We start from the raw sequence: 19,894 nt of genomic DNA on the forward strand, positions 1-19,894 counted from the left end.
GTGGTTTGATACAGAGGTGAAAAATGCACCTTTCCACTGACATCACATCATACTACGAACCTGCTGGTCGGCTGTCCAATCAGCGCCGGTAAAGTGGGCAAACCTCCCGAGCATTGTCCAATCAGCGCATAAGCATGAGCTCTGCTCACCATCACGTCTCATCTGATTGGAGCATCCGCAAAAAGGCTGTAAAAGCATCCAATCAGAAGAGTCTGCGTCTTTGACATCGTCATCCAATATTCAGCATCCCCAACTTCGAAAGCGAGTTACAGAATTATGTTTCCTTCTAGCAACTTCTTTTAAAATATGGTGATGATGAACTAGTCTTTTGTTTAATTAATCATAAATTATTCATATTGTTTTCACCACGTTGATAGTTTATCTTTTTGTGTAAAAAATGTGGACTTTTTTGGGACTAGCTAGCTTTACATATTTATACAAAAAGTCAGGATTTGTTTGGGCTTTATCTCAGAAAGAGCTGTTGGCAGCCATAGTCTTACTTCTGTCAGTGGGACTCCTGCTGACTTATTTCCGAAACCTTCATGGTCAGAAGGTGCTAACTTTACCCCATAGCCTCTTGTCTGTCTTACCTGTCGTCAACCGTCTCGCCCCTCAAAGTCCATCAGCTAGGAGTGGGAATGCTGAGAAAGTGTGTGGAAAGGTAAGATTTTGAAAATAAAACACCTATATATTTTGTTTTAAGTTATAAAGACAAGTAGTGTCCAACGTGTCCAACATTGGAATGGTTGTACTGTTATTAATGTACACAATATATCAAAATGGCTGCCACATTCTTCAATTGTTATAGATGTTAACCCCACTGGAGATAGCCTTTTGTGTGTTTGTTACATGTTTGGAACATATAGTTTATAAGATTCCAGTTCCATGTATACATGTTGTATATCTCCAAACCGTATTGGAACATAAAGTAAACCCTCGTTTATCACTTTTAATTGGTCACAGACCCAATGTTGATCAGTGAATTTCCGCAAAATAGGATTCCTTATTTATAAATGAAATATTTTCAAATATACAGCATAGAAAACTTGTGTACGACTTTCTAAATATGATTTTTAGTATTACTTAAACACTCTAGACATGAACTAACACCCCTATAGTCACCTTTACACTCACATTATCAAATATAGCAAACATAATCAGAGTAAATAAAACACATTCATTCATTCATTTTCTACCGCTTATCCTCACAAGGGTTGAGGAGGGTGCTGGAGCCTATCCCAGCTGTCTTCGGGCGAGAGGATATATCATCATAGGGCACATATAGACAAACAACCATTCACACTCACATTCTCATTAAATAAAATACATACGACATAAATTGGATTCATGCTTATGTGTGTTGCTATAAATTTGTTCCCTGGGAAGCTGAGTTACAGACAGACAGGAAGTTGCGTTTTGAGGTGTGAGCAGTGGCCCGTGTTTTTATTCGGGATCTTCATTGTGCCTGTTTTGTGATCAGGTCTGCCATTTGAGTGTCTCACCGAACTTTACAGTAACATTACTGACACCTAGTGACCAGTGTAGAATATTACATATCATATCACTTTATACTTTGTTGATTTACATGAGTTTAGATGCATGGCATTTTTTGTTGTGTAATAGCTCATTCATGTCCTTTTACTGCTAGAAGCTGAAAAGAAGGAAACAAGTGGCTACGGGTGGCTCCTCCTCGGGGATTGGTTCAGACATGGACCCAGACGTGGTGATAGTTGGGGCCGGAGTCCTGGGCTCAGCAATGGCGGCTGTGCTGGCACGGGATGGAAGGAGGGTGACCGTAATCGAGAGGGACTTGAAGGAGCCTGACAGGATAGTCGGGGAGCTGCTGCAACCCGGCGGCTATAGAGCGCTCAAAGAGCTGGGCCTGGAAGGTGAGAGACGCACGGAGGCTTTTTGTTGTGGTTGCCATATTCATTATTTTGGTGGGAGTCATTTTTCTACATTTAAGTACTACTTGGTAACTTAAACTTAAGTCAAACGCCAAACTTGGGAAGTACTTCCTGTGACTCCCAGGACTGGATATCTCCAATGGTTGGGTGTTGGGGTCTTGGTCAGGAATCAAACCTGCGCTGTTTGCACAAAAGGTAGTCTTAACATGTAAAAAACGGCCCAGTTTTGTAAATACAATGTAAGAGTGGTATAAATCGTACTTCCGTTGTCATTATTAATTTATTCCAAAATGTCAGATGAAAACTCAAATGTTTAAAAAAACTAAAGTCATGGTATAAATATTAACAAAACATATTTTATAGAGTGTAATTATAGTTTGAACATGCAGAAAACATTCATTCATTCATTCATTTTCTACCGCTTATCCTCAAGAGGGTCGCGGGAGAATGGAGCCTATCCCAGCTGTTTTTGGGCCAATCACAGGGCACATATAAACAAACAACCATTCACACTCACATTCATACCTATGGACAATTTGGAGTCGCTAATTAACCTAGCATGTTTTTGGAATGTGGGAGGAAACCGGAGTACCCGGAGAAAACCCACGCATGCACGGGGAGAACATGCAAACTCCACACTGAGATGGCCGAGCGTGGAATTGAGCTCGGGTCTTCTAGCTGTGAGGTCTGCGCGCAAACCACTTGTGCACCGTGCAGCCCCATGCAGAAATAATATTCAGAAATGTTTCTCACTTTTTTTTTTAATATGCAGACTGTCTTTGGACCCATGGCAGGTTGTTATTTTTTGCTGTTACACTTTGTGGAATGATGTAGTAGAGTAAAAACAGATTGGTTAGTCCAAAATTTTGGCAAAAATGTACGAAAACTGTGGCGTCCAAAAGACTGTACATCATACTGTATGTTGTTATTATGTAATATGTTGAAGTTATGTTCAATGTTTCTCACTAATTAGCTTCAAAACAATCAGTGCCCTATTGGTTCTTAACGAGTGTAACATTGTTGCGTTCGTTCTTCCACAGGCGCCGTGGAGAATCTCGATGCCCATCTGGTCAACGGCTATGTGATCCATAACATGGAGACCAACACAGAGGTGGAGATCCCTTACCCTCAGCAGGAGGAGAAAATCCAGTGTGGACGTGCTTTCCATCATGGAAGATTCATTATGGGCTTGCGGAAGGCAGCCCTGGCTGAGCCCAGGTGAGCTCATGTTGTTTTTGTGACGGGAACAAACTTAGAGGTTTACAACCTAGTAAGACGCTAGTGTATGCACACTCTATAATGCTACACAGACAACCACTTACTTACACTAAACAAACACAGTGGAATCTTCCACAAAAGAGTGCTGCACAGCGGAGAGGAGGACAGGTGTACCCTGACACGCCCATATAAGGAAGTCTGGCTCCCTGTGACATCACAGAGAACAAGTGTTAAAAAAAATATCTGAAACTGAGCATTCAGACCCATCCTGAACTTCTTTTAGGGCTCTAAACCTCATTATTTGAAACTTTGGCATCATTTAGCACAACAATACAACATTTTAGTATTCATAGATCTGAAAAGTGGAATAATAATAATAATAATAATAGCAGAAATCACACCCACTTTTGTGGCTATTCATTTTCTATATTGTTTATCCTTGCAAGGGTCACGGGGGTGCTGGAGCCTATCCCAGCTGTCTTCGGGCGAGAGGCGGGGTACACCCTGGACTGGTGGCCAGCCAATCACAGGGCACATATAGACAAACAACCATTCACACTCACATTCATACCTATGGACAATTTGGAGTCGCTAATTAACCTAGCATGTTTTTGGAATGTGGGAGGAAACCGGAGTACCCGTAAAAAACCCACGCATGCACGGGGAGAACATGCAAACTCCACACTGAGATGGCCCAGGGTGGAATTGAACCTGAGGCCTGCGCGGTGCCGTGCAGCTTTTGTTACCATGTCCATATTAATAGCGTACTGACCTGTTGGTGCCCTCTAGTGTCACATTTCTAGAAGGCACGGTGACGGCGTTGGAGGAAGAGCATGGCTGTGTAACGGGGGTTGAGTACAAGGATAAAGCCACAGGCCACATCAAGGTAAGACGAGAAAGGAATATGTAAGTCGAGTATAACTTACTACTTAATACTTCAATGAATATTCATATGAAGGTGATGATGTGTTTCAGGAAGTGCATGCAGCTCTGACAGTGGTTGCTGACGGCTGCTTCTCCAAGTTCAGGAAGACTTTGGTGTCTGGGAAAGCGCGCACTTCCTCTCACTTCGTTGGATGCCTCATGAAGGTCCCTTTTGCTTATTTTTGAGCTTTTTTTTTCCTTCCACTCAGCAGCATTAGAATGACGCACTCGTCCTTCTCAGGACTGCCCCCAGTTCAAAGCCAACAATGCTGAACTGGTGCTGGCCAACCCCAGCCCCGTGCTGGTCTATCAGATCTCCTCCACACACACCAGGGTGCTTGTGGACGTCAGGGGGGAGATGCCCCGTAACCTCCCGCAGTACTTGGCAGAGAAAATACACCCTCAGCTTCCAGGTAAATGTAGTCACTGGATATACTTCATTAGGTGCAGTACATCGATATCGATACTTTTACACATTCTGTCAGTATTGGCTGGATCGTATATCCTCTGGGCGCTCTTTTTTTCAGAGCATTTAAAGGAACCTTTCATGGAGGCCCTGCAGAACGATCGTGTCAGGTCCATGCCTGCCAGCTTCCTCCCGCCTTCTCCTGTCAACAAGTCAGGTACTCACAGGCGGCATACTCAAATTGGGAAAAAACTGGAAAATATTCAGTGTTGTACACGGTGTCCATAAAGGCTGATTGTGTATGAAAAGTAAACATGTTTAATATGAATACATATTCTTTCATTTACATTTTTAAAATATTTTTCATATATATTTAATTTTTTTTTTATTATTTTTTAAATGTTGTCCTAAAAACAAAATTTTTTTTAATGATAATGATAAAAAAAATTGAAATCTTTTTTATTTTTTTTCAATTCAACTGAAATAAGCTGCACGGTAATCGAGTGGTTAGCGCGCAGGCCTCACAGCTAGGAAACCAGGGTTCAATCCATGCATGTTCTCTCTGTGCATGCGTGGGTTTTCTCCGGGTACTCCGGTTTCCTCCCACATTCCAAAAACATGCTAGGTTAATTAGCCACTCCAAATTGTCCATAGGTATGAATGTGAGTGTGAATGGTTGTTTGTCTTTATGTGCCCTGTGATTGGCTGGCGACCAGTCCAGGGTGTACCCCGCCTCTCGCCCGAAATCAGCTGGGATAGGCTCCAGCACCCCCATGACCCTCGTAAGGATAATATTTCACTTACATTTTTAAAATATATTTTATATTTTTTTAAATTTTGTCCTAAAAAACTAAATTATTTTTAATTATTAGTATTTTGTATAATGAAGGCTTGTTTTTATTCGTATTAAAAAAAAAGGATAAAGTTACATTTAAATATTTATTTTTTTTTTTTTTTCAATTCAATTGAAATAGGCCATGGAAAAACTGCCACAAACGCCAAAAAGTATGAAAGCAACAATGACACGTATATTCATAATTCATGCATAAGATATTCCCCATGAAATCAATGCTGTATTAATTATAAAGTGATGATGCATGTTGTGTTGTAGCCAAATCAGCCAATCCGTGTGTGTGCGCTCTGCAGGCGTTCTGCTCCTGGGCGATGCTTACAATATGAGGCATCCACTGACTGGAGGAGGGATGAGCGTCGCTCTCAATGACGTCATCATCTGGAGGCGCCTGTTGAGGAACATTCCAGACCTGTACGACGACAGCGCCCTGTTGCAGGTCAGCTGCTATTTGATTGGTCGTTAATATGACCTTTGGATCGTATTAGTCTTTCAACTCACACTTACATACTCGCCAGAAGCTACTTTGAGAGCAAATCTGCAGTGTCTTGGTCCTCCATGGCACCATTTTGACACCAGTTTTAGAGTCCGTAAAGGAAAAAGCCATTCAGCCTTCCCTGTCACCTAACAGGCTAACAAGAAATTCCACTGGGAGCGCAAGTCATCACATTCCTTTGTGGTGAACGTGCTGGCCCAGGCCCTGTATGAGCTCTTTGCAGCCACGGATGGTGAGTTGGCCTGCATTATTATTAGCGTTCACAGGCATCATCTTGTTTTTCTGTTTGGACGACCAGACTCCCTGCATGAACTGAGAAAAGCCTGCTTTCAGTACTTTAAACTCGGAGGAGAGTGCATTGCTGGGCCTATCGGACTACTTTCAGTGTATGTATAATAAATACTCTTACACTATCGTTATTCACTGTAACACTTGGCGAATAATAATAATAATAATAATAATAATAATAATAATAATAATAATAATAATAATATTTTTTTTTACCAGTTTATCTCCCAAACCAATGACCCTCGTCGGACACTTCTTTGCCGTGGCCTTGTACGCAATCTACTTCAACTTCAAGTCTGAATCCTGGAGCACCAAACACCGAGCGGTCTTAAAAAGTGGAGCCATCCTCTACCGTGCTTGCATGGTCTTGTTTCCCCTCATCTACTCCGAGCTGCAGTACTTCCTGTACTGAAAAGCCAGCCCTCCCATGGATGATCAGCAACCAGGATTGCACTCTTCCAGCCTTCGGCATTAGCTAATCTTTCCTTAGCGAGCATGAGGATTTTTTTTTTTTACATGTTGAGTGTGCCTTAGTGATGACTTGTTCATGTGGGCAAACTGTTATACCTCGTCTGTGCTCACCCATCCTTCACTGGACATCGAATGTTGAGGTGGACGACACAAAACATCCAGCAATGACTCATTACCATATTTAAACTTTTTAAAACCACTTAATTATTGTGCTAATTTGAATATTCAGGAAGAATAAAGCACCTTTGAGTACTCTGCAGTGTACTTCAATCAACATTACAGTACTTCTGTACAAATATTGGAAACACTAAAGAATGATACTGATCCTTGCTTGAAAGCAAATACTATGTTTCCCCCCAAAAATATGCAATCTTGTACAATAAAAAAGGGCAAACCTATTTTTTAAATATCTTGAACAATTGAAAATAAGTGGATGTATATTAAGTGTGTCCACTTTAAAACTAACACGGGTTACTATAGGTTGGATTCTGACCAGCAGGCCACATCTTGCATCACGTGACAATGAAGACAAGCACACATCAACAAAAGAGAATATAAGTCTTGGAATGTTTTGCACATCCAACTGAAAATTTGCAGGGTGACGTGAAGAAGGATGTACATGAGATGTCCTTGCAATAACACAATTAGATTTAAATGTCAAGATCTGCCATGCTGACAGAATTCCATTTGAGTAAAACTTAGTTTGAGTCTTTCACTATAGTGCACTACAATACTGCATTGTGTAGGCTGTCACTACACTGGGCCAATGCAACCACTAGAGGGCGCTCATTCACAAATATAGTAGCCACTCCACAGAGGCAATACAAAATAACCTAAGGATGGTGTGTATGTGTACAGACAGGGACACATTAAAACTGTGGTTATACAGGCCATAAAAGACATTAGGACATATTATAGTTACAACCATTAATTGATCTTTATTATTTATACATCACTGATACATGGTATTTTGGTGAAATAATTGGAAGAATTATCCATATTCATCTTTGTGACTTCCCACAAGGACACAAAATACTGGTGTGGAAGACCAGAAAGGGGGAGGCGAGGGGCGGGGGTGTGAGAGAAGTGTCCTTGGTCGAATGTTACGCGCCGCCCAGTTCGCCAGGTCAGTTTGCCAGCATACCTACCTGTCCGAGATTCATCTGGCACACAATCCGAACCCCTCGTGGTCGCTCTGAACCACATTCCAACCCCCCCTTTCCCACCTCGGAGCGATCCTCGTTTTTAGACACGCAAGAGTATTATGGCATAACCTTATTAATATCGGTAGCAGCAAGCTTCCTAATAACAGTTAACATCTTATGGATCTAAACCAAAAAGTACTGTACAGCTACTGCTAAGAGAATCTAAGAGAATCCAAGAGAATCTAAGAACCTGGTCCTGACGCTTTTACACCAAATTAAAGTGCTAGAAGCAAACCCACCAATCCACACTTCATAATATGTATTTATATAGCATCATTTACAGGGTAAATATACATTATATTGTAACCGCTGAAATATCAGCACAAATAGATCACTGTCACACTTAACAGCAAAATATATATGATTATATATCATACAGCCATATATAATCATATATACTGATATATAATTGTCATATATGCATGTGAAACGGTTCACCACGTCTCAGGCTTTTCAAACGATACCCAGAAAAGCAATTTGTGTATCAAGACGTAAAAGCTTTACATGTTTCCTGTCTTGAACGAGCCGCAAAGCGGCGGACCAAAACGCCGCCGGGGGTGGGAGTGGGGGCCCTGCGGGGTATCTTGAGGTCACAGGACAGTTATTTGCATATTCCACAAAAATCTATTGCAACACGTTACTGTCTACTAACAGTACAGCCAGCATCTGCGAGAGGCGCCGGTGTTAGCTGGACTCACACGTACACCCACTGAACAGAACATTACGACAATGGCCGATGTGGTTATAGCGATGTGCTTTCAGATGGTGTGCTAGGACGGTGAACGACGAGAGGACTACGACACACGATACTCTTATTAGTTTAGCCTCTGGACTGACTGGACTGGAGGGGGGTGTGGGGGAGGGGGCGGGGCAAACAAAATGTAACAAAATACACACCTCAGCAAGGTATTCTCTCCACTTCGGCGGTGCTATATTGAATGTGGCCTATGACCGCTGACCGCTCGATTGGGACACGCCCACGCCACCACGCGGAAAAGGAATGTGTTCATGTTCCTCACGTAAGACCCTGACTCCACGGTGAGGAGCGTACTGCTGAATGGACAACAGCCAGGGGGCTGCTGGGGACTCCTTGAGCTTCGAGTTCACACAAATGAGCTAGACTGGTAGGGCAGCTTTCTGTCTCACACACACATGTACACACACACACACACACACACACACACACACACACACACACACACACACACACTCCCCTTTTCAAGGCCTCACAACGACTTGTACCTGTCTTTAGGCGTTCTCTGCATGACACACTCCTCCCTATGCTGCAAGCTGCTGCAACACGGCTGTAACAAGATATACACAAAGGTATTGTTTCCACGAAGAATAAAAAAGCTCCGGAATAACTGCAGTAGTAACGCACAACAAGCATCCCATAGCTGGCTTCCGGCCCCGGGAGGCCCGCTCGTGTGCAGTTAGGGTTGGGGCGTAGCCATTGTTCTAAGGAGCTCCTCGCTTTGCCCTCACTCAGGGCGTGTCTATTTCCCCCCGTGGTGTGTTGTGTTGTTATTCAAAGGCCCAGATCTCTATGTCCTGCACATAGAAATCCTCCTTTTTCGACAGCATGGGATTCCCGAATGTTTTACACGAGTGACTCCTGCCGTGGTAAAGGTCTCCGTCCAGCCACAGGCCGAACTCGCCGCTAAAAGAGAAGAGAATTCAGCTCTGCAACCGGAAAAAAAAAAAGTGTTGGAAATCCGGCATGCCCTCACCTTCCTCCACCGAACGCTAAGGAGTCCATATCTCCCTTGATGAAGAACATGTTGTCTCCCGTCCATTTGTACACCTGTTGGAGACACAATAGCTGATATCAGATGATGTGGCACCACGTCCTTGTTTACATTATTTAATAAGCCCGGTGCGACACTCATTAAAACGAGGACGGCAGCACAGACGAACACTTGCCACCTGAATCAACATGAGACAACCCCCCCCCCCACTGGTGTTGAATTGGGATTTACTCGTAACAATTCTTCTGCGTTCTGTATATTGTTCTTCGCCAAGCATCCTTGGCGCAAGCATCCATCTTGTCATAACAGATATACCACAGGGGTGTCCAAATTTGTACACCAAGGACCGCATATGGAAAAGTTAAAAGATGTTGGGGCCATTGTAATACTTTTTTAAAAATACTTTTATATGTATTTACAGACTAAATCTAGCGTTCTGTAATAAGTAACAAAGCTATTTGCCATGTGCAGGGTGCAGGGTGCTGAATGCAGGGTGATTAGGCCCAGGTTTGAGACATGCAATTCTCTAGCAAAAAGCTAGGGGGCAATGTTTTCCCAACAACTCTTGCTAACTGGCTGTTTGGGCTCCTGTGTGGTGGTGGTGAACCATGCCGACCGAAGCAACATCCTCCACGTTGCACTGTTGGTAACGCCACTGTACGGCTGAAATAGTAATTATAAATTATAATAGTAATAAAAAGCAATTCATTAATGCTGGAAAACAATAACAGCGTTAACGCTATTTACGCCAAACATTGATCATAGCTCTTTAAATGTATGAATTCTCAGTGGGTTTGTCCCCGTGTATAAATCATGTCATATGAGACATTTGAACCATAGATGAGAACAAATGCTTGTCATGTTGTACCTCAAACTCTGGATTGAAGGTGAAGAGGAAGGTCTCTCCTGTGCCATAAAAGCCATCGCTGACTTTAAAGGGTTCTGACGCCAGAGCACCAAACACCTGAAGAAGACACAGGACTTTCATTCTCTGATGTGTACTACAACTGTGTGTACGTTAGATAGACATTAGATAGACATAGACATTGGATGTTGCGTTTATGGGAATATTGGCATCCATATGAGACTGTAGATTCTTGCACCTGCCCATCGCTGTCCTTAATGACCATGAGCACTGGGGTGTCTTGACCCTGCATGGCTCTGTACAGCGTCTTGATGCTCATGCCGTGTTTGGACGTGCCAAAGGCAAGCGTCCATGGGTACCCGATGGTTCGTGGTGGCAGATTCCTGGCAAGCTGTGAGGCAAAAAAAAACAAAACACTGAAAGACCAATAAGGCTACTGTGATCAATGCTCAATTCCACGTGCTGACCTTTTAACACCAGCTATCATTTAAAGAAGACCAACATGGCTGCAAACACACAATGTTATGTAGAGCACCTCGTGAGAGCCCCTCCACCACTCGGCCGTGCTCTGCTGCTGCTGACACACTGACGTTCTAATAGCAAGTTCGCTGCTTGGGGAGGAAGAAGCTGCCTTCTTTTTTTAAACATCAGATAAAACCCAAACAGCCTAAAAGACTGGAGTTTAAGTGACAACTACGATACTGCAGCAGCTTTGCTGTACGCTCTGATGTTCGTTCTAACACGTCAGTCTCAGGCCTCCTCTTGTCGTTTCAGCACATTCTGCTCGTAGTGTGGCGGCGGCCGCACCAAAGCCCTGTAATGACAGGCCTGGAAATGATCCCACGGGCAGATGAGGCTCCACTTGGTTCGCCTCCGCGCTGCCTGAACTGCGTCGCTGATTGCAGTAAGTCGCACATTGGCACTCTATCGGTCAACGTGCCAACTGGGACGCGTTTAGACGCGTAAATGCCCGTGGGCTGTACAGTGCACATACAACACTGGACACATTATTTGATCCCCGCTGCTGATGTACGTTCACAGACATGAACATCCTACAATGTTATGGTGGCTTACTTCTCTCAGTCTGTAGTTGTGCTAGACAGCCGTTAGGTCAGTTTGGATATTTACATCTGTAATTTTAGATAAAGTGGAACCTCTGAAGATGGGACTTAAACAACATTGGGGGTGGGGGGGGGGGGGGACTATAACCAAGGTTGCACATAACTCCTGAAAAAAGGAAATGGCAAACTTGTGCATCACTTGTGCATCAAGGGGTGTTAAGAAGAATATGCATACACTGTGTACACAATCATTAGGCGAGTTGTAATTTGGGGGATTCAGTTATTATTCACCAGCTATACAGTCATCCCTCATAATATCGCAGTTCACTTATTGCTTCCTTGCTATATTGCATTTTGTCACAAAATAATTAATAAATGGCCGTTATTTTCTGGTAGACTTTGGTCTGTTGTAATGACACAAAACATTGAGACTATACCTTAATACTGATTAAGAGTAGAAAAAAGGACTCCCATCCCTTGTGGAAGTGGTAAGTTTTTGGTGTTTTAAGCTTAGAAGAAATAAATACAAGACTAACTGGTTAGCCTGCTACCTAGCAGCTGTCTCGAGTCCCTGCTGCATAAAAGATCATTTGTAAAGATGTTTTGAACTCCAATTCAAAATGCACATTCTGCCCACTGCGGGTAGGTGACACCTTTGCATTATGCTTTAGCAGTTCCTTATTTATAGCGAAGGATTTATTGTTATGTAAAATAAATGGAAAAAAATGACAATTTTTTTTTCCCCATTGGGAAAGTTGGACTCTACAACAAATACTTTCCAATGGGGAAAAAAAATCCAAACAAATCAAGCAACCTGCAGAACTAGATTGTGCTCAAGCTTAGCGGTTCCACTGCAGTATCCACTTTATTGTCGTTTGCTCACATGGTTGTCCACGTGGAGATGGAGGAGACACTATACCTTCTCTATTTGATCAGCCTCCAAGAGATCGCTTGGCTCTCTGAGGTTTGGTTTGAATGTCTCTGGCTCCAGCTCAGTCTTAATGGACATCTCATGCTTGGAGTTTACCTCCTCCTTGGTGGTGATCTACAACAACAAACACCAGTCAGACGAGGATGCATTGCATTGAAATCATGTTAAGCGTGGGTCCCAAATAGCACTGGAGAGATGTCATAACAAACTGCTATTTTAAGATCATAACAGAGCTACTTCAGCTACTTAGACTACGATACTACATTGGGGAGTATTTGGATGAGCTGGGAAAAGTACCTTATGCACTCAGATTAGGGCTGCACAAAAAAATTTAGGCTGACTTTTAAGATTTTACTTAAATCTGCCATTTAACTCAAGGAATCGGTCTGACGGCTGACACTTTCTCCTCCTCTCCCTGTGCCCCAGTGGGCTTCTCCGGCCAGTGCGAGTTAGCTCCACTGCTCTGCGTTGAATGAGATTGCAATAATTAATTGACTTTTCTTTTCATGTGCACGACTGTACTGTCCAGAGTGTGCATGCTGTGGCTCTGATTTCATGGATTATTTTCTGCATAACAATGTATAATATCGCCCAGGGAATCACAATCTCAATTCTCAGTAAAAAAAAAAAATAATTTGATTCACATTTTGTGCAGCCCTAACTCAGATGTAATTATAAAAGCAGAAGAGAGTACACTACCAGTATACTAACTACAAGCGTATTTACACCGTCCTTCACTCACCTTTGGTGTTTTGACACCAGAAAATGTCTTGCATAAATTATGAGCTAGAGTCAAACTACTTTATACATTTGCACAGCAAAGTTGGACGTGTGCTCTAAGCTGCAGGGTTTTTGGAATATTTACATTTCCTGATAACACCACCACTGGTGCTCAGGGACGTGATCGTGTTTCAGGCCCCACGGGCCTGATGACGGGTCTGCTATCAGAATAATTCAGGAGGGAGGAACACGTCCGCCCTCTTTAACTCACCACATCGCATTTGATTTTCCAGCAGTTTTGTTGAACAGTTGTACGAACAACTGGACTTCCCTGATCATATTTATGTCTGAGAGTCACACACAGTATATGCGTGTCCAACACGTATAGCTGGTAACATAACAACCAGACTCTGGGGAAAGTCTGACACGTGAAGATAAGACTGCCGTTATGGCAACACGTCATCACTTTTGCCACAACTTTTCTGTGCTCTGGTGATACATTTTCAGTCAACGGCTCCGCAAGTTACAGCATTTCTAAACTAAATCAAGAAAATTCGGTTCGAAAATTCGGTTTATGTGCGACAACAACTGCTGGAGTGTGTAACATGGAGCCCAAAGGAGACTGTTGGCAGGGAGGGCAGCAGGGCTGGGTGGAACAGCGAGTGAGTGGGCAGACACGGGTATCGGGGCACCTGGAGTCGTTTGCAGAGTGAGCGCAGATCTTCGCTGTTTAGAGCATCGATCCGACGGTGGTACTCCGTCATAGACACTACCTGGTAGTACAAAGACAGGCACAGGTGGAACATACAATTCTTCCAGTTCTACGACGAGCAACGATGAAAGGTTTCTGAAGTCACATGTGTGCACGAAGCACTGTGATGCAACAGAGGTCTTCGTTAGAAGAAAGAGGCCGGGGCAATTTTCAAGCACTCGGCCATTTTGCATGTTTGTGTAATATGTTTAACAGCATCCTGTAAGGATATTGTAAAACTACTTGTAAAACTACAAAGGACAGAAATAATATTCCAGACAAACAAGGATGCAATAGTAATACAAGATAGTAACTTATAGGTGAGAAAGCTTCTGTTATTTACGCTGCAGGGCAATTTGGTGGTCACACTTGCAAAAGCCTCTGTTGTTAAGATACCATTCAGTTTAAACATAATCTTTTATTTTATTTTTTTTAATCCGACTGACCAGACAAGCAAGCATTCATAGAGAAAATCGGCAGAATCTGCTCTGCAGTCACAGACAGAACTTTAGCCCCAGAGCAGAAGTATTTTATGACTGACTGCTTTATCCTCCTAAGCCGCTGGCCATTAAGGCGCACTCTGTTTGGAACAATTCACAAAACTACAAGCCAGAGTCCAGACATATCGACATGGTGACCTTCTAAGCATGGATTTAGTCCAACAAGGTCACACCTCACACGGCCAACTCCATCAGGACATACTTCTTCTGTTCTATCACAGTACCGTCACAACAAGTAGAAACAGTCGTAAATGCTTCATGATCCAACTTTATAGCCTGGAATATTGGAGAATAACAAACACACACCCAAGGTGAGGAACACTATTGAAATCATGAAAAACACAATATATATATATACAATATACGTAGCGGTCTTTGTCAACAATGAAGTCTTCAATAAAAAGTCAAAGTGACTGTATATGTTCATTTATGCCTTACATTCACCATTGATATGCATTTCAAATAGTTTTCTCCTTGTAAAACTATAACTGTAAACCCATAAAAAGGTGTTTGTGTTCATTTTTGGTTGTTGGGAACAGATTAAATTAAATGGAGTTGCATTATGTCTGACAAAAATGTATTCAGTTAGCGTAACGTCTTCTGGCTTAAATGGTGTTTTGGTGCCATCTGCGTTCACTATTGACTCACTCAGGACTAGATTGCAGACCTGTTTGGCCAGATCCTGTATCACACTTGACCAAACGAATGGTACTAGCAGACCACAACAGTACTTTTAACCAGACTAAAAATGAGAGGGCAAGTGATTGTAAAGCAGTGAAGGCTTTATGCCTAGAAAGACGTTAATGTAGCTGAAGGTCCCACAAGCTAACAGATAATCTGATGATACACAAACCTCCATAAAACATATATACTGGCAATCCACAACCACCAACCCGGCAACACAAAAAGAATAAAACCATGGCAAGCACAGCTAAAGGGTCACTGACATGATTTATCCACCTTGCTTAAATATGTTTGCTGATCAAATATGCAGTAAAGCGTAATTACAGGAAGTGACATCCGTGGAGTAGCACCTCTCAGCTAAAGCCAGGTCAACAAACGCTTCCAAATAGTAGTCATGCCAAAACCTTGTGTTGCTGCTGGCAGGGGACACAAATGCCCACCCCGCATTTCAAGTACTATTGAGAAACTGATTATAATCCATTTATCTTTACTGTATGGAACAGAAATAAGGAAAATGCAACAAAATAAAGAGCTGAGAAGCATACAAGCATATTCAACGGTCTATCTGCATGTTGAGTATGATGAATTTGTAAATCTTTGCAGGTCTGCACTAACATTGAAAAGTATTCCTCCTCCCCCAGTTCACCGCGCCCTCCCAGGGGAACCTGCCCCACTGTTTGAGAAACACTGCTTTGCCTAAACAAGTTGGTGTACAGGCAGGTGCCTGTTTAAGCAATAAGTCACACCGAGGAGTTAACCCTTGTGGCAGACTACCACTACAGACTCACGATGGTGATGTCTATTTAAGCAATAACAAAGTACGAACACAAATGTATTTTGTCTGCGCTCTTCCGTTCTGTTTTTAGCCAGTACGTCAACGTCACTACATAACAAACCAACACATAGCCCTGCAAATGAATAGTTACCTAGGAGTCAAATACATTCCTAACTAACAGCTATAAAACCCATTCTAGCCCACTTCAGCGCGACGTCGTAGTTAATAGAGCATTGTGTCATTATACAGCCACCTTGTACGGCAAACTTTCCAGACTGCTTTGCGCCTGGATTCACCGGGATAATGAACATTACAGTTCACTTTTTCTTTAAAACTAACCGAAGAACGAGCCGGCTAATTTGCTAGCGGACATGTTAGCTTTGCTAGCAAGCTAGCGCGGCTCGCCGACCACAACACAACATATGCACGTACAAAGAAAGTACATCGCTGTATATGTGACACATCAACTAAATATAATAAACATACACGGGTATACTTATGTGTCAGTTGTTTCTCTTGGTCCTTTACCCTCCTAGAAAACATGTCTTGCTATCTGGGCGAGGTTGAAAGTCGCATTACAAAGAATTTAAGTCCCCCACCCGAGAGAGTGATACATTTGTACCCTTGTCAACCTGACCGTGTGTATCAAACGGAAACATTTTCCGCTGAAGGGGTCCTCACGCGACCTGACTTGAGTGACATGACTACAAGCCAATCATAACATGGGACGGGAATGGAACGCGAGCCCTATTGGTTAAAATATTGTAACAGCAGCCCACTTACATGAAGAATTTAAAGCAACTCCAACACTAGTCTGCCGCCTACATTTTTGAGATTCTTCTAAAAGAGCCTTTAAAAATATGCACAAATCATGTAATTGTAACATATCAGTATAATTTCATTAAGTACAACAGCTGGTTCCACATCTTTGTGTCATTCTTATATTTTTAAGCAGGACAAACACAGGCAGTTTCTCATAATTGTGTTCACAGTGAGACGTTTTCTGATGTTGCATTCAGCCAAGCCCAAATGGGGAATGTGCAGGTGGACCCTAACCCCTCTTAAGCATCTCCACCTGGGCTAATTAGCAATGGGGAGGGACTAACTTCAGTGGTTGCACCACTTTTACACAATGTTTTCGACACACTGCCCCCTGCAGTTTGGGAGCACTTTGTTCAAGTCGTTCAAAGAATAACCCAGCCTTTACAATTACTCCAACTTCCAGTGTCTCTTATTGGGAGGAAACTAAAAAGACACCAAAAATGGTGAAAAATGTGAAAACAAATAATAATCAGTGTACTGAGATATTTATAGCCCAAATTAAGTCAGATTCAATTTATAAAGTAATGTATAATGACGTGGCTGTTTCCCATTCAGCAAAGTAGGCTGCTGAATTCCGGCCAACATTAGCGACAGCCACACAACATGTAATGACTGACTGAAAAGAGTAAACAATTCCACAAACATGCAAAACACTTTGGTTGGAAGTTTCGAATTGGCAATTCCAATCAAAGCAAGTGTTCACACGGCATACATAAAAAAAACACATGTGAGTTCAAGTTCACATAAACATTACAATAAAAAAAAAAAATCAACAAATGGCGTGGTACACCGAATCCCAAATACAGAAGCAGTTTAACAAAAGCGACACATTACAGCACATTTACAATGAGCATTACATAATGAAGTGTTGGATGCTCAATTTGACATACAATACACCACATATGATTCTGGTTTGACAGATGATGGATTAATGGATAGTGATAAACTATGATTAATCCATGGCTGCAAGTATAACTGAGGCAAGTTTAGTTGGACTGACCATACCTCCCACTCTTTGACATTGACGTCAGTGATGGGCTCCTCCTCGGCACTCTCTGACACCTCATGCTTCTTGACAACCATAAAGCCAGGCTCTTGTCCCATTCCTCTGACCCCTTCGCCGTACATATCCGGGCTCCATTGCATGAAGAAGACATAAAGGTGGTCTGACCTGAAAGTGGGGGTACAAACAAATAAAATCTATTGTAAACTTTTTCCGTGAACACCTGCAAAAATGGATTGTCTGTTCCTTAAATGTTTGCCAAACGATTAATGACTTACTGGAGATGTTGTTTGATGACAGATAATCACTCACACCAGTTATTTACAACCAGTCAACTGTTTAAATGGCCTTGAAATGTCCCCTTGTGGGATGAAGAAATGCATATCTCTCCCTCTAAATTGCTGTGGTGAATTACAATATGACACAAACCTTTAAAGAGGAAAAAAATGCTCTAATTTAGGTATTTTTGTAACTATATGACAGATAATTCAGCTTCTGATAACACAGCATTGTAACTGAGAGATGTTTCCTGCTCTAAAAAAATATTTTGAGTCCATTGCCCTGATAAAAATATGCCATCGGCAATCTGCAATAATATATAGAGTCGAAGTCATCCACTTTGGGTTTTTACTCTATCACGTTTTGTTTAGCTTTAATTCAGATTGTTTACACTGATTAAGAGACACATATTTAATGGAGAGATGAACAGACAGTAAATCCCTTTCACTGTAATGTAATTCTATGCCCTAGAAGCTTGTTTTCACCTTACACCATTACCGATATAAAGACACCACCCTAAAAGCACTTGCATCCACGTGTATCTTTCAAAGCAAGTTTTGAATCCGACCCTAATGTCACCCTTACAAGTCGAATTCGACATGGAAAAGTACTCACCAGGTGGGAAACGCTGTATCTAAGCAACCTGTAGCTCAAGCAACAAAGCTGGACTTGAGAAGTTCATAGTTCAGGATGAAGTGAGAAGGGATTTCAGGGCTCTTACTAGAAGAGTCCCACATTCAACACTTAGCATATGTGAGACACATTAACGCCGTGGTTTTCAAGGTCCAACACTGAGGGCCTCCCTCCAAGTAGCCAAACAGCTTAAGTGCTCAAGCGCTCCCAGGAGAGGCATACCTCATAATGGAACCATGACTGACAAAAATGACATGGGTGCCTGTCTGACTTGAAATATTATTACTTAACAAAAAATCATGGCAGCTTTTCATGGCCACACAGTCAGGAGATCTGTAAGATCTGTGTTTGAATCGCTGTTGGCCATCTCTATGTGGAGGTTGCACATTCTCCCCGTGCATGGGTGGGTTTTCACCAGGTATGCCTCGTCCCACATGCCCAAAACATGCATGTTATGAGTGGTTAGCATGTTGGCCCCACAGTCAGGAGATCTGTAAGATCTGTGTTTGAATCGCTGTTGGGCATCTCTATGTGGAGGTTGCACGTTCTCCCTGTGCATAGGTGGGTTTTTCCAGGTATGCCTGCTCCTCCCACATGCCCAAAACATGCATGTTATGAGTGGTTAGCATGTTGGCCACACAGTCAGGAGATATGCAAGATCTGTGTTTGAATCGCTGTAGGCCATCTCTATGTGGAGGTTGCACGTTCTCCCTGTGCATGGGTGGGTTTTCTCTGGGTACACCTCCTCCTCCCACATGCCCAAAACATGCATGTTATGAGTGGTTAGCATGCTGGCCCCACAGTCAGGAGATCTGTAAGATCTGTGTAGGAATCACTGTTGGGCAGCTCTATGTGGAGGTTGCACGTTCTCCCTGTGCATGGGTGGGTTTTCTCCGGTTACGCCTCCTCCTCCCACATGTCTTAAACATGCATGTTATGAGTGGTTAGCATGTTGGCCACACAGTCAGGAGATCTGTAAGATCTGTGTTTGAATCGCTGTTGGCCATCTCTATGTGGAGGTTGCACGTTCTCACTGTGCATGGGTGGGTTTTCTCCAGGTATGCCTTCTCCCACATGCCCAAAACATGCATGTTAGGTTAACAGCATTAGTTATGAGTGCACCAAAACGTAATGCATGTTGAGGATATGTTGCAAAGCGACTGACCTCTCCTGTGGCACAGCAAACCAGTATTCATGCTTCTTGCCCTGCTGGGCATACTGCTGCATAGAGGCGCTGGCATTGGAAACAAATGTCTTCTTCATGGGCTTCCCCACCCGCAGACAAAGGAACTTGTGTGAGCGGCTCTTCCGCCTCTCTGAAGATGAGGAGAGAAAAAAACAGCAAAATACGATTATA

General features: G+C 42.7%; 2 protein-coding genes across 12 annotated transcripts in view; one reads left to right on the top strand and one right to left on the bottom strand.

Moving 5' to 3' along the window:
- Positions 1 to 260: 260 nt before the first annotated feature.
- Positions 261 to 6,813, top strand: sqlea (squalene epoxidase a). Of its 2 annotated transcripts, none has more exons than XM_058053877.2 (11): positions 261 to 661; positions 1,649 to 1,889; positions 2,948 to 3,125; positions 3,915 to 4,011; positions 4,101 to 4,214; positions 4,291 to 4,462; positions 4,577 to 4,672; positions 5,602 to 5,744; positions 5,937 to 6,033; positions 6,100 to 6,187; positions 6,309 to 6,813. In XM_058053877.2, exons 1-11 carry the CDS (start codon positions 398 to 400, stop codon positions 6,499 to 6,501), a joined length of 1,683 nt encoding a protein of 560 aa, XP_057909860.2. In that variant the 5' UTR covers positions 261 to 397; the 3' UTR covers positions 6,502 to 6,813. The 2 variants fall into 2 exon arrangements, with proteins under 2 accessions (XP_057909860.2, XP_078647000.1); XM_078790874.1 differs by having other exon boundaries at positions 1,652 to 1,889.
- Positions 6,814 to 7,472: 659 nt separating this feature from the next.
- Positions 7,473 to 19,894, bottom strand: part of oxr1a (oxidation resistance 1a) — a 115,587-nt gene continuing 103,165 nt past the window's right edge. For 8 of the 10 annotated variants that reach the window (XM_058053867.2, XM_058053874.2, XM_058053871.2 and 5 more), the window contains 8 exons: positions 19,703 to 19,853; positions 17,628 to 17,793; positions 13,783 to 13,863; positions 12,359 to 12,484; positions 10,617 to 10,769; positions 10,382 to 10,477; positions 9,496 to 9,569; positions 7,473 to 9,425 (listed from right to left, as the gene is read on the bottom strand). In XM_058053867.2, coding sequence (XP_057909850.2) covers positions 9,290 to 9,425; positions 9,496 to 9,569; positions 10,382 to 10,477; positions 10,617 to 10,769; positions 12,359 to 12,484; positions 13,783 to 13,863; positions 17,628 to 17,793; positions 19,703 to 19,853 — 983 coding nt within the window. In that variant the 3' untranslated portion in view covers positions 7,473 to 9,289. The other 2 variants (XM_058053870.2, XM_078790875.1) reach the window with 2 other exon arrangements.

This window comes from Doryrhamphus excisus, linkage group LG5 (assembly GCF_037039965.1).
Source record: "Doryrhamphus excisus strain RoL-2023G ecotype Guam linkage group LG5, RoL_Dexc_Guam_v1.1, whole genome shotgun sequence".
In the NCBI taxonomy this organism is placed as follows: domain Eukaryota; kingdom Metazoa; phylum Chordata; class Actinopteri; order Syngnathiformes; family Syngnathidae; genus Doryrhamphus; species Doryrhamphus excisus.

Excerpts from the sequence above, each read along its gene's own strand:
- sqlea (XM_058053877.2), top strand. The coding sequence starts at position 398 with ATGTGGACTTTTTTGGGACTAGCTAGCTTTACATATTTATACAAAAAG. Across the intron at positions 662-1,648 it reads CTGAGAAAGTGTGTGGAAAG|AAGCTGAAAAGAAGGAAACA; the intron begins GTAAGATTTTGA and ends TTTTACTGCTAG. Across the intron at positions 3,126-3,914 it reads GCAGCCCTGGCTGAGCCCAG|TGTCACATTTCTAGAAGGCA; the intron begins GTGAGCTCATGT and ends GGTGCCCTCTAG.